Below are 15,276 nucleotides of genomic sequence, written 5' to 3'. Positions count from 1 at the left end.
AATGCAAGTATTATTACATTCGATGGAGTCACTTAATTCCCTGTCTGTTCTTGTTTTGTGTAACTTTTTTTTCTCTTTTGTTCAGCTTGATTATGTTCCATTACTCTGTCTTCTGGGTCACTAATTCATTCCTCTGTTTCTTCCATCCCACTATTCATTCCATCAAATGTGTTTCTTATTTCATTTATTGAGCTTTTTATCGCTTTGATATTCCTTATCTCTGTGTAAATGTCTCACTCATGTCTTCTACTCTTTTCTCAAGTCCACTGAGTATCCTTGGGATCATTGCTTTAAATTCTCTATTAGTCATGTTAGTTATATCTGTTTTGCTTAAATCTCTGGCCATGGACTTGTCTTGTTCTTTGACTTGGGATAAGTTTCTACCTCATTTTTTTTTTTTTTTCCTATCTCATTTTGTCTGCTTCTCTGGGTCTGTTTCTCTGGGTTAATAAAGTCAGCTATGTCCTCTTTTTTTTTTTTTTTAAATTAGGCTCTACACTGACCATGGAGCCCAATGTGGGGCTTGAACCCACAACCCTGAGATCAAGACCTGAGCTGAGATCAAGTCAGACACTTAACTGCCTCAGCCACCCAGGTGCCATGGTCTTCTGCTGCTCTGAAAGTAGTGATTTCATGAAGAGGAGGTCCTGGAGTGCCCTGCAGTGTGCGTCCCCTGTTTATCAGGACTTGGCACTTTAGGAAGAGTATCCTGTGCGTGTTGCTAATGCCCTCTTGTTGTGTTTGAGTCCCTTTTCCTTTTAGTGTAGTCATCTGCACTGACTCTCTGCTGTAGTGGGCAGTGCTTGTTCTCTGTGGTGTTTGTGGGACCCAGGCAGGCCAGCTGGGGTACACATGCTGGGGAACTTGGCAGTAGGGCAGTGTTGGCAAAATTTGTGTTGGGGCTCTAGTCCTATGCTGGTCCCCCAAAGTGCTGTGGCATCTGGGGGTTATGTGCTGGGGGTCAAGGGGGATGCGAGGTTGGGCATGGGGTGGCAGCTGAGCAGTTCACTAGTGACAGGTGTATGCCTAGTGGCTCAGTAGGGTGTTATCAAAATTAGCCCCGAGGGGGCACTTGGTGAGCTCTCAGGAGAGCATGCGACTTGGTCTCAGGGTCATGAGTTTGAGCCCCACATTGGGTGTAGAGATTACTGTAAAAAATAAAACCTCTAAAAACAAAATTTGTGCTGAGCCCAGGGAGGAGAGTAGCAGGCTTGGGAATTGGCAAGTGCTCTGGAGAAATCGTAGGCAGGGTTTTCGGGCAGCATGTTAGGTAGCCAGTGTCCGCGCAGCACCACCTCCACAGGTGGTTGTGTATTTATGCAGTGGTGGGGGTGGGGGGTTGGGGAGGTAGAGAAATGGCACCTGCCGGCTCCCTCATTTCTGCAGTCCCCTAGCATCCTCTGTAATTGGCACTGTGTAAACTGTTTCTGTGTTGCCTCTCCAAGCAGGCTGGCTGTTTTTAGGGGCCCGCTCACCCAGGGCTGAGTCAGCCGACCTAAAGCTTCAGGTTCCAAGTCCCACCAGTTTTACAGAGTTCAGCCCCTCTCACTTTTAAAGCCAAGCCTTATGGGGATTACTCTACTCCAGGTGAGCTCCCTGATGCCCGGGCGCTCTTCACATGCACAGCCCCCTCCCTCCCTCCCTCCCTCCCTCCCTCCCTCCCTCCCTCCCTCCCTCCCTCCCTCCCAGGGCAACCTCCCTCTGCTCTCGCACCTTCCTAACCTTGCAGATGCAGTCCCTTCTCTTTATTTAGTTGCACAGTTTGTTTTGCCAATCTTTGGACTGTGCTCCCTGTTATTGACTTGGTCGTGGAAGATACCTAGTTGTAAACATGGAATAGGGTGAGCTCAGGAGCCTCCTACTTCACCATCCTGAGCTCCTGATAAGGTGTGCTTTTTGCATGTTTTGTATGAGCTAAAAGGGGGTAAAATAAAGCAGCATTCCATCTATGTTTTTATTACATTCTCCAGTTGAGGACAGTCAAGAACCAAAATGCACTGCTCAGGGAGATAACAAACGGGCTACCAAGAATCTAATATCTTCATAATGCTATATATTCATGAAATAAGTAGACTGAACAAATATAAAGACAAAGCTCCAAACGCTGCTTCACCAATGCTACACTGACTCTGTTTTTAGAAGGAAAAAAAACCCAGTATTATTTTTCATAAAGTTTTTAATAAACTTTCATTTTCTCACATGTACACTAGTAAACTTAAAAAGACAAATATTTACTACCAAATGTTAAATACTGTACAATTTATAAAAAATATAATTTTAAGAATTTGGAGTAATAAAGGGGAGAAACCTACTTCAAATGGATAAAATAAGAAAATTCTACTTTTTAAAGAAATTTAACTAGAAAATAAGACATTTCTCATTTGTCTAAGGGAACACTAAAAACTTTACTGAAGCCAGAGACCATACTAATTTTGTTCAAAGTTTCATCTACATAGCTTTAAGTTAGCCTTAAAAATTATTTGCCAGTACATGTATGGCTGCTAAACAGAGTGCGACTGAGGAAACGACTATGCGGGCGTGGGAAGTCATGAAGAGCAGGGATAGGTCTTGTTCATCTTCAGATCCTCAGCTCCTAGCCTAATGCCTGGCTCAAAGTAATAATGTTTAAGCAAAGCTTGTTGCTTTGAACTGAACTGGGAAAATACGCATTTCTACCTTTGGTCCAATTTTCATTTCATATTAAGCACTGCATTTGAAGTACCTGAGTAGCAGTCCTGGTCTTTGGCCCTTGACCTTAAATTCAGTATGGTAAGCTAACACATGTACATGTACGTACACTTTGTCCATCAGCCTTCTGACAGGATCCTCAGAACTGAATCATCATGGGCCTGTGAATCATCTCTTATGTGGTCTGATTCTTATTTCTTGGATAAGTTACTATCAGTGTGCAAAAGTAATGCGTTTTCAGTGCAGGATAAGAATGTGCTTTTGAGTAAGAATGGAATAAAGGCCTTGCTTTTCCATGTTGTAAATAACAGATACATAGCATCTTATATTATGACGTAATTAGCAACTTTTAGACACTGAACATAATACACTGTATTACAATGAAATGTGGTAGGCTTCCATTTTAGGAGCAAAAATAAGTTTCACATGAAAAAAGATTTATTTTAGATTCACATAAAATACATTTAGAATAAATCTAAATATTTAGCATTTAAACACAGAGGAGCTTCAAGATGTATAATCTCCAAGCTGTCCACAAAGCAGGTACAAAAAGCTCTTTTTACAATTACTGATCATCACCTCGTTGCCTTAAATTTCGAGACTTCCCATTTTCAATTCTTCTCTTTTTAAAGACTGGGGCTACTCCATCTGCGATGACTCCAAGAGAAGTAACTGTTTTTTCTTTAAATACCACTTTGGGTTGCCCACCAATATCAGGTTCTGAAGTTGATACATATTCATTTTCAGTGCTTGGAAGTTCCAAATCTACCTCCTCACTGAAAGAGAAAGTGCAAGTACAATTATTATTTGACAGACATAAAAGACAAACTTTTACATAACCTCGGAGTCCACCAAAGGCCCTCTTGCCCTTCCCACAGCTTGGCAGGTAAAACCTTCCTGGGAATCTTTGAATTAATAACCTTTTTTTTTAAAGCGTCTATCACTTAAACCAAAAGCTTACCTAGTCAGGATCGCTGTAGATTAACTGACCATATAAACATGGGTTTATTTCTGGGTTCTCTACTCTGTTCCATTGATCTGTGTGTCTATTTTTGTGCCAGTACCATAGTGTTTTGATCACTACAGCTTTGCAGAAGTCTTGAAATCTGGGGTTGTGAGATCTCCAGCTTTGTTCTTCTTTTTCAAGACTACTTTGGCTATTCAGTTCCATACAAATTATAGTATTATTTGTTTTAGTTCTATATAAAATGCTGTTGGTATTTTGATAGGGGTTGCACTGTATCTGTAGATTGCTTTGGGTAGTATGGACTTTTTTTTTTTTTTTAGATCTTATTTATTAATGAGAGACACGGCAGAGGTGGGGGGTAGGGTGGCAAAGACATAGGCAGAGGGAGAAGCAGGCTCCCCATAGGAGCCTGATGCGGGACTGGATCCCAGGACCCCAGGATCACGCCCTGAGCTGAAGGCAGACGCTCAACCCGAGCCACCCAGGCATCCCTAGTATGGACATTTTAACAATATTAATTCTCCCAACCCATGAGCATAGAATATCGTTCCATTTGTTTGTGTTGGTTAAGACTTAACACTTAACATATGCCTATTCAGTTCAATTATCTTAAAAGTACATGGTAACAAACTTGTTTCCCTCTCAATGTAGAAAGATCTATAGCAAGAGTACTGCAAGATCTTTTATTCCCATCCTACATATACATGGATAAAAACACGTTTTAAAAAGTAGGTTTCTAGGCATAGTAATTACTTAAAAATAAAAACTTAAAAAAAAATTACCTCTAAACCTAACGTGTGGATTGAACTCACAACCCCGAGATCATGAGTCACATGCTCCACCAACTACAGCAGCCGGGCGTGCCCCTATTTTTTTTTTTTTAATGTAAATACATTTTGGGAATTTGCTAGAATTGCAACAAAAACAGAGAATGTAAGCACAAAGATAACATTTCAAACTAGTAACAGGCAGCTGAAACTAAAAACTTCTGCATCATAAAACACTTGATTTATCTAAGGTCATAATGCAATAAACATTTCCTCAAAAATCTGATGAGGGGATGCAGGAAATAGGAATTCTCACTGGAACAGTTCTTAAATCTGATTTCTTTTGAAAACATGTCTTCTAAAACTTTTATTTACTGTATTAAAACTCCTAGTTAAATGCTGTTTTTGTCTTCTTTTCCTACCTTCCTATTTTCTCTGACTGCTTTTCCTAAGAAGGCTAGTAGCCCCTGCAACTGATGGGAGTATTAATTCTTGGCTTTTTATTCTTTTATTATAGGAGAGGAAACTGAGGTTTAAATAGGTTAAATAACTTGGTCAACCAAACTGTTACATAAGTGGTGGAGCTTGGATTAAAATCCAGGTCTATCTGACCTAAAACTTCTATTCTTTCTTGTAGACCACTCTGCTTCCAAGTGAAAGTAAGAAATTTTATTAATCAAGGAGAGAAACATTTGAGGAATGAAGAGCAGTAGGGTTTGGTCACTGAAAAAATGAACTTGTATCCAAGAAAATTTGATGTGAGACTTAATGTATTTCACTTGAATCTTGGTGCTTTATGCTGATAGCGTGATCAAGCTGTAGTATTGCTTCTTAAGTGGGAATATAGGAAAGATAAAATAGAGACGGGTTCTATCTTTGAAATGATGGTTCTAGGAACTTCTAGGTGGAAGTTAACAAAAGTGGCAGTTAAGTAGGATATGACTTATTTATTTAAATATAAATTTATTTTTTATTGGTGTTCAATCTGCCAACATATTTAACAGAAGTTTGTATTTGAAAGAAAAGGCAAGAGCCTGCAAGTAAATATCTTACAGAGAAATGCCTTTTCAAATAACTTTGGAACAAGTTATAAAAAATAATTATACAAGTACTTTCACAAAACCATAATCATTTCCAAATTCAAAATGTAAGAACTGTAAAGGTTATAATACCCAAAAACAATGTAACAAAGGTAGAAAAATTTTAAAAAACCCTCCCCACCCACGTGTAGAATTAAAAATGTGAAAATCAATAAATGAAACCTCATTCAGAATGGAGCCAGGCCAGCAGGGCAAGCTCTCAACATCCTATCACTCCTCAATTCCAGACCCAACAGGAGAGGGACCTTGTACATGGATACTACTTTGCTATCCCAGCAGGAAGAAGAAAGGCTTTCCTCCTCCCCCAGGAACAATCCAGCTAATGAGAGACAGTCAGATCTTAGCCAATGAAAAGCCACTGTACTTCCAGTTTCCTCCAATGAACTTTTTTGTTTGTAACAACCTTCCCAACACCCCACTTTTCCTCTCTCTATAAAGGGCATTCCTCTTCTTCCTCCTTTAGACTTGCCTATGGCTTCACCCTATCTTGTTTGTCCTGGGCTGCAATTCTCTGCTATTCCTGAAGAAATGTGTTTTTGCAGGTAAAATAAGAGGCAGTTTTATTTTTACGGTTAACACTTAGAAGAAATGGGATCCAGTGAAGACCCTCAGCAACTGTGGCTAATAAGCAAAGAGATGATAGTACCTACAGAGCCAACTGGTTTTGTGCTTTCTCACCAACCCTAGAATTTGAAGGTGAGTTTTCTCCTGGATTTTGAGCTCCATGCTAATGTGTTCAAGTTCCCCAGGTTTCATTTGGAATTCTGTTTTAAGGTCTTCAGTTTTTTTGTTTGGTGTTTTGTTTTGTTTTAATCTCAGAGATTATTTGGCCTTTGTCTAACTCCTTTTAGGACTTGGACTGTTCCTGATAAAATTGTGTGGGTCTTTGGCAAAACTCTAGTCTAGAACCAGATTGTGCCTACTGAAACTGTTCTAGCCTTCCATCTGATGCCTTTTTGGAACCAGACTGTTCCTGTTGAAACTGTGCTGTTTGGAAATTTTCTCTGCTCTAGGGAAAAGTCTCTAAGAAATGGGAGCCCTGTCATAAAAATACTTGAAGGTGCCCCCCCCCATCCCCTCCCACCTATCTGGGACTCTAGCTTTTTTTTTTTTTTTTTTTTCTAGCTTGTTTTATGTTTAAAATCTATTATCCCTATGCATGCACATTTTATAACTAAGTGGCTCAACTTAACCAAAAGTAATTTTGAACTTCAATGGCATTATGGGGAACTTTGAAATTCCCAAACTTGTTTTACTCAAAATTAAATTAGAAGGCTGTGACTGGTAGAAAAACAAAGCACAAACAATGGATTAGGATGCCTATTTTATTTTATTCTATTTTATTTTTTATTGAAAAGTTTTTAAAAAACTTTACTTCCAATACAGTTAACATACAGTGTTCTATTAGTTTCAGGTGTATAATATAGTGATTCAACAGTTCTGTACATTACACAGTGCCCATCAGACACATGTACCCTTAAGCCCCTTTACCTATTTAATACATTTGTCTTCCCTCCTCCCCCCATATCCCTCTGGTAACTATTAGTTTGCTCTCTATAGTTCAGAGTCTGTTTTTTTGTTTGTTTCTTTTTTCCTCATTCATTTAAATTCCAAATATGAGTGAAATTGTATATGTGTCCTTTCTCTGACTTATTTCACTTAGCATTGTATACCCTGTAGATCCACCCACATTGTTGCAAATGGTAGGATCTCATTTTTTTATGGCTAATATTCCATTGTATGTATATATAACCTTTTCTTTATCCATTCACCTGATGGACACTTGCACTGCTTCCATAGTTTGGCTATTATAAATAATGCTGCAATAAGCATAGGGGTGCATACATCTTTTTGAATTAGTGGTTTTGTATTCTTTGGTGTATATCCAGTAGTGGAATCAGTGGATCATATGGTAGTTCCGTTTTTAATTTTTTAAAGATTTTATTTATTTATTCATGAGAGACACACACAGAGATAGAGGCAGAGACAGGCAGAGGGAGAAGCAGGCTCCATGCTTAGCCCGATGTGGGACTCATTCCTGGCACTCCAGGATCACGCCCTGGGCCAAAGGCAGGTGCCAAACCGCTTAGCCACCCAGGGATCCCCCTATTTTTAATTTTTTGAGGAACCTCCATACTGTTTTCCACAGTGGCTGCACCAGTTTGCATTCCCACCAACAGCGCAAGGGGGATTCCTTTTTCTCCATATCCACATTAACACTTACTATATTTGTGTTTTTGTTTTTAGCCATTCTGACAGGTGTGAGATACTGCGGTTTTGATTTGCAATACTCTGATAAGTGATGTTGAGCATCTTTCCATGTGTCTGTTAGTGTTTGTATGTCTTCTTGGGAGAAATGTCTGTTCCTGTCTTAAGCCCATTTTTTTAATCAGAATATTTGTTTTGTTGAGTTGTATAAGTTCTTTGTATACTTGGACACTAACTTTTTATCAGATGTGTCATTTGCAAATATCTTCTCCCATTCAGTATGCTGACTTTTCCTTTTCTTGGCTGCTTCCTTTGCTGTGCAGAAATGTATTTTATTTTTAATTTTAAAAAAATATTTATTCATGAGAGACAGAGAGAGGCAGAGACATAGGCAGAGGGAGAAGCAGCCTTTTTGTGGGGAGCCCAATGTGGGACTCGATCCCAGGACCTCAGGATCATGACCTGAGCCAAAGGTAGACGCTCAACTAGTAAGCCACCCAGGTGTCCCTGCAGAAACTTTGTATTTTGGTGCAGTCCCAAAGTTTTTTGTTTCATTTGTCTCAGAAGACATACCTAGAAAGATACTGCTATAGCTGATGTCAGGGAAATTACTGCTTGTGCTCTCCTCAAGGATTTTTATAGTTTCAGGTCTCACATTTAGGTCTTTAGTCCTTTGTGAGTTTAATTTTTGTGTATGGTGTAAAAAAGTAGTCCAGTATCATTCTTTTATATGTAGCTGTCCAGTGTTCCCAACACCATTTGTTGAAGAGACTTTTTCCCATTGCACATTCTTGCCTCCTTTCTCGAAGATTAATTAACCACATAATCATGGATTTATTTCTGGGTTCTCTATTCTGTTCTATTGATCCACCTGTTTATATTTGTGCCATACTGTTTTGATTACTATAGTTTTGCAGTGTAACTTGAAATCTGTGGTTGTGATACTTCTAGTTTTGTTCTTTTTCAAGATGCTTTGGCTATTTGAGGTCTTTAACTGATTCCATACATATTGTAGTATTATTTGTTCTAGTTTTTTGAAAAATGCTGTTGGTATTTTGATAGAGATTGCATTATATCTAGGTTTCTTTTGTTGTATGGACATTTTAACAGTATTTTTCAAATCCATGAGAATGGAGTATGTTTCCATTTGTATTGTCTTGTTTCTTTCATCAGTGTTTCTTAGTTTTCAGAGTTTAGGTCTTTCACCTCCTGCATCCAGTTAGTTAGGTTTTTACTATTTTTGGTGCAACTGTAAAAGGCTTTCCCCCCTTAATTTCTCATGCAATGGATGAAGTGACTGAGTGGCTTAGTCAGTTAAGTGTCTGCCTTTGACTCAGGTCATGATCCTAGGTTCCTGGGATTGAGTCTCGCATTGGGTTCCTTGCTCAGGGGGAGCCTGCCTCTCCCTCTGTCTGCTACTCCCTCTGCCTTCTGTTTCCCCTGCTTGTGCTCTGTCACATAAATAAAATTTGTAAAAAGTTTTAAAAAAAATACAACAGACTTCTGAAACGAGAAAAAAAATTTTAAAGTAGGCTCCACACCCAACATGGAGCTTGACCTCACAACCCTGAGATCGAGTCACATACTTCATTGACTAAGCTAGCGAGGTGCCTTGATTTTCTGTATACTGATTTTGTATTCTACAACCTTACTGAATTCATTTATCAATTCTAGTACTTTTTTGGCAGAGTCTTTAGGGTTTTCTACATACAGTATCAACTCATCTGTAAATAGGTGAATGTTTTACTTCTTTACCAATTTGGATGTTTTTTGTTTTTGTTGTCTGGTTGCTGTGGCTAGGACCAATACTATGTTGACTAAAAGTGGTGAGAGTGGACATCCTTGTCATGTTCCTGATCTTAGGGGAAAAGCTTAGTTTTTCACCATTAAGTACAATGTTTGCTGTGGGTTTTTCGTATATGGCCTTTATCATGTTGAAGTATGTCCCTCTAAACCTTATGCTTTGTTGAGGGTTTTTATTGTGAATGAATGATGTACTTTGTCAAATGCTTTTTCTGTATCTATTGAAATGATCATATGCTTTTCATCCTTTCCCTTGTTGATGTGATGTATCATGTTGACTGATTTGGGAATACTGAACCACTCTTGCATCCCTAGAATAAATCCCGTTTGATTGTGAATGCTTTTTAAAATATATTGTTGGATTCAGTTTGCTAATATTTTGTTGAGCATTTTTGAATTTTTGTTTGTCAGAGATCCTGGCCTATAATTTTTTTTTTTTTCTTTTTCTATAGTGTCTTTATCTGGTTTTGGAGTCCAGGAAATTCTGGCCTCATAGAAAGACTATAGAACCTTTTTCTCCAACTACTAATTTTTTGAATAGTTTGAGAAGACTGATAAGGAGTTAATTCTTTAAATGTTTGGTAGAATTCACCTCTGAAGGCATCTGGTTCTGGACTTTTGTTTGTGAGGAGTATTTTGATTATTGGTTCAATGTCATTCCTTGTAATTGGTCTGTTCAAATTTACTATTTCTTCCTGATAGTTTTTGGAAGGTAAATGTTTATAGAAATTTGTGTGTTTCTTCTAGGATGTCCAATTTGTTGGCATATAATTTTTCATAATATTCTCTTAAAATCCTGTATATTTCTGTAGTGTTGGTTATTTTTCCTCATTCCTGATTGAGTCCTCTCTCTTTTTGTCAAATCTGGGTCAATGCTTATTAATTTTGTTGATCTTTTCAAAGAACCAGCTCTAGGTCATTGTTCTGTATTTTTAGTTACTATTTCATTTATTTCTGCTCTAATACTTATAATTTCTTCCTTCTGCTGGTTTGGGTTTTGTTTGTGCTTCTTTTTCTAGTTCCTTTAGGTATAATGTTAAGTTGAGACTTTTTTGCTTCTTGAGGTAGGCCTGTATTGCAATAAACTTCCCTCTTAGAATAGCTTTTGCTGTATTCCAAAGATTTTGGACCATTGTGTTTTCATTTCCTTTGTTTCCATGTAATTTTTAATGTCCTTTTTGATTTCTTGGTTGATCCACTCATTGTTTAGTAGCATGTTATTTAGCCTCCATGTAAATGTCTTCTTTCTAGACTTTTTTCTTAAGGTTGATTTTTAGTTTTATATTATTGTGTTCAAAAAAAGATGAATGGTAGGACTTCAATTTTTTTCAATTCATTGAGACTGGTTTTGTGGCCTAATACATGATCTGTTCTGGAGAGCTATGTGCACTTGAAAAGAATGTATATTTTGCTGTTTTAGGATGGAATGTTCTGAATGTTATGTTAGATCCATCTGGTCCAATGTGTCATTCAAAGCCAATGTCCTTGTTGATTTTTTGTTTGTATGATGTGTCCATCACTCTGAGTGGGGTGTTAAAGTCCTTTACTATTATTGTATTACTGTTGATCAGTTCCTTTATGTTGGTTATTTAATGTTTTATGTATTTGGGTACTCCTATGTTGGATGCACAAATATTTACAACCTATATCTTATTGTCCCCTTTATTATTATATAATGTCCTTTTTTGTATCTTGTTATAATCTTTGTTTTAAAGTCTATTTTGTCTTAAAGAAAAGGGTATTTTGCCACTTGGGCTTTCTTTTGATATCCATTTTCATGAGAGATGTTTCTTCATTCCCTTGTGTTCATTTGGAAGGTGTTTTTAGGTCTGAAATGAGTCTCTTGTAGGCAGCATATAGATAAGTCTTGCTTTTTATCCATTCCAATACTGTCTTTTGATTGGAGTGTTCAGTCCATTGCCATTCAAAGTTATTATTGATAGGTATTTATTGCCATTTTGTTACTTGTCTTATGGTTGTTTTTGTAGTTCTTTTCTGTTCCTTTCTCTTTTTCCTTCTCTGATTAGTGGCCTAAGTGATATACTTGGGTTCCTTTCTCTTTATTCTTTATATATCTTTTACTGGTTTTTGAATTGTGGTTACCATTAAATATAACATCTTCTGCATACAGCAATCTATATTTAGTTGATGGTCGTTTAAGTTTGAACCTATTCTTTAACCTTCTCCCCCCCTACATTTGAGGTATATGCTTTCATAATTTACATTCTTTTATTTTGTGAATCCCTTGACTGATTTTATAGATATAAAATATCGTTTGTTTCCTACTTTTCTTACTCCTACTTATGGTCTTTCCACTAAAAAAAAGTCCCCTTTAAAATTTCTTGTAGGGTTAGTTTAGTGGTCATGAATTCCTTTAACTTTGTTGGGCAAATTCTTCATCTCTGGGATGCTTATTTTATTTTAAAAGATTTTATTTATTTATTCATGAGAGATACACAGAGAGAGGCAGAGACCTAGGAAGAGGGAGAAGCAGGCCTCTGCTGAGCAGGGAGCCCGATGCAGGACTCAATCCCAGGACCTCGGGATCATGACCTGACCTGTAGAGGCTCAACCACTGAGCCACCCAGGTGCCCCTGGGATGCCTATTTTAAATAGTACCTTGGGGCTTCCAGATGTTTTCAGGATTGAGGTGTGTCCCCCCCCCCCCAAAAAAAAAGCTATTTCTGAATCAACTGAGGCAAACAACTGAAAGACATCAAAATGGCTTCTGAGGCTCTTTTCTCCCTCCCTCCATCTGCACCCATTTTGTACTCAGGCCCCACCTCTGATACCATTTTTGTCTATTCTCTCTGCTGAACTTGCCTTTTCCTACTCATCTCTCTGCTCCTTCCTCTCCTGAACCTATTAAAACCTGCTTCTTTAAAGTTAAGTTTTCTGAAGACCTAAATAAACCCTACGGTCTGTGGACTAAGGCTCAATTGTAAGCCATGGTTAATGAGTTTCCTAAAGTGACTGAGGGTCCCAATAAGTTTGCTGAAAAATACAGCATAGTTATAAAAATATAGCATGAGAAACCAAGATGGTAAGTTTGAATATCAATTATCCCATGGGCTTGTTGGTGAGAACCAGGCCAAACACTGGATGAAACTAGCTAGAGAACATCCTGAAAAACAAACCTCTAACCTTTGGTAAGATGATAGAACACTTGTTGGAAATCTCCACCAAGCAATTACAGTAGCATTTCCTAAGCTCACTGTCTGAAATAAAACTCAGGCTTGCACACAAATGCTTGACGAACCCATTCATGACGATTACAATTGACACCAACTGTCCTTAAAGAAAATTCTGATCTTTTCTTTAGATGTTGAGTCCACCCAGGTAGCATTTAACTCTATGTTTATTAATGTTCCAATTTGGGAATTTCTCCTTTAGATCAGGATGAAATGGTAAATTGCCACTCCAGATTTAGTGAATATAGCAAACCAGCTTGCTCACATCCTAGGTGAGTCACCTAAAAGCCTGCTAAGATTATCAATTTTCAACTCCAGCAAATGAAGGCCCTTAAACACAAAACCAAAAAACCTAGTTTCTGCTATTATTGCAAAGAGCCAAGGCAGCTGAAAAGAACAAAAAGGTTATAAATTTAAGCTCTCCAGGCACTTTCAGCCCTCTAGTCAGTCTTTTTAATGACCTCTTAATTTCCCAATGACGGGGCTCTAAGGAACTGCAGGGGCTCTTTCCTCTTAATCAGCTTGGAGAAATCACTCAAGATTGGAACAAATCTCTCTCCAAATTGACATCAGAGCTACACTTTGTCATCCAGCCCACTGCTACCACACTATCCCTGCCTCATAATAGTAGTAAAATGGTTCAAATAGTGGAGATCTCTAATAAACCGCAACAAGTTCCTGTCTCTGAATCTATTCCCTTTTGTCTAGGCTCTTTTTTCCTTAGTTATTGCACCCTTATTCATTTATTGGGCCTAAATTTCTTAGAAAAGCATCTTACGCCAGAATTTCTTTCTCCCCAAAGAGGGAAATAATTCTAGAATTTGAATAGCCAACAGGGGAATTAGATGACCTTTGGCATGTTTTATCTGTTCCTATTGAATCACCTACCATCCTCTTTAGGGGCAAAATCCCCAAATGATTTTGGCAGAATCCAAGTGCACCTCCCACTAAAATTCAAATAGAATCCTCAAAACCTTATCTCATAATTAAGAAGTAAAGAAGCCCTTTCAGGTGTCAAATGCGTAACACAAGATTACAAGGCCCAAGGCCTCATGTAATACGTATTTTACCGGAGGAAACCCAGTGGCTGAGGCGGGAAGCTTTTCCAGGATCTCTGAGCAATAAATAACATTGCTATCCCTCTCTTGGCACACCTTGTTGTTCCTAACCCTCATGTGCAACTGACATCCATTACCACTGAAAGAAAATTTTTCATTGTAATTGATCTATGCAGTGCATTTTAGTATTCTAGTTGATAGCAAGAGCCAGTATCTTTTTGCTTTACACTTGGACAGAATTCCCCAAAGGTTTCAAATAGTCCTTCCTTTTCACAGAAAAGCTGATTTGGATATCAGGTTTTCTATAGGTTCTAATTTATAAAATGTAGAAGATATACTTCTCCCCTTTTTAAACCTCTTCACAAGAGGACAGCACTTACTTATTAAAACTTTTGGCCTTAAAGGGACATAAAATTTCCAAAGAAAAACTGCAGTTTTGCTCAAACTCAGGTTAGGGCACCTGATCCCAGAAGGTGGATTACATTTGGATCCAGGTAGACGTCAAGGCATCCTGAATTTCCCCAAACCTAAAAGTAAGCACCAGTGACAAAGCTTTCTTAGACTGGCTGGCTACTGTCAAAATTGAATCCCAAACTTCTTTACTATGGCTCAACCTTCATAGGCCTTATTAAAAAATGACAAACATAACCCTATTATTTGAAAAGATAAGGATAATACAGCCTTTGAGAACTGAAAGCCTAATAAAAAATAAAGCCCCTTGCTCTCAGACATCCTGATAATCAACTTCCCTTTTTTCCTTTGTATGTAAGAAGGAAGAGACTGCCGTTGGAGTACTGACCCTAGAATATGAAGACTCTCATGGACGCATAGGCTATTAAGAGCCAACAACTAGACCCTGAGCGCGGGGATATGCCTTTTTGTCTCAGAGCCTTTACTGCCACTGCCTTTTTAGTTAAGGCCATTGAAGAAATAGTGGGTTTCCTTTAAGAATCCTTGTGCCACACACAGCAGAAGCCATCCTGAATTCTCATCACTCTTGCTGACCTCATGAAATCCTCATGCTAACTGCTCCTCATATAACTTTCTCATTGCAATAACCTTAACCCTGCTATTCTCCCCTGCTTCACGGATGAAACCCCTTAGGACTACTTAATGTTGACAGCTCACCTTTTGACTCCCTGTGACAATTTATAGGAAACTCCTTTAACCAATGCATATTTTTCATGGTTTATTGATAGTTCTTATTTAAAGGATAAAAATGGTAAATACTGTTCTTAGCATGTTATTGGATACTCCTTTTGAAGTCATCGAGATGGCACCTTTAACCTTTGACTACTTTAGCCCAAGAGGCTGAATTATACATCCTTACTAGAGCTTGTACCTTAGTCAAAGGTAAAGGTACAAACATTTATACTGACACTTGGTATACCTTGGGGGAGAGCTCATGACTTTGGAATATTATGAAAACATAAGGTGTCCTTACTTCCAATGAGACTAAAAATGACTTGTGTGTCCAAAATGTATTAGATGTCA

General features: G+C 38.1%; 1 protein-coding gene across 1 annotated transcript in view; it reads right to left on the bottom strand.

Moving 5' to 3' along the window:
* Nucleotides 1-2,158: 2,158 nt before the first annotated feature.
* WBP4 (WW domain binding protein 4) overlaps nt 2,159-15,276 on the bottom strand; it is a 60,751-nt gene continuing 47,633 nt past the window's right edge. The window contains exon 10 of the mRNA XM_072782919.1: nt 2,159-3,464. Coding sequence (XP_072639020.1) covers nt 3,254-3,464 — 211 coding nt within the window. The 3' untranslated portion in view covers nt 2,159-3,253. The remainder of the gene's footprint in view (nt 3,465-15,276) is intronic.

This window comes from Canis lupus, chromosome 17 (assembly GCF_048164855.1).
Source record: "Canis lupus baileyi chromosome 17, mCanLup2.hap1, whole genome shotgun sequence".
Lineage (NCBI taxonomy): Eukaryota > Metazoa > Chordata > Mammalia > Carnivora > Canidae > Canis > Canis lupus.
Note: the sequence above shows the minus strand (reverse complement) of the source record. Positions and strands in the feature narration are given on the sequence as shown.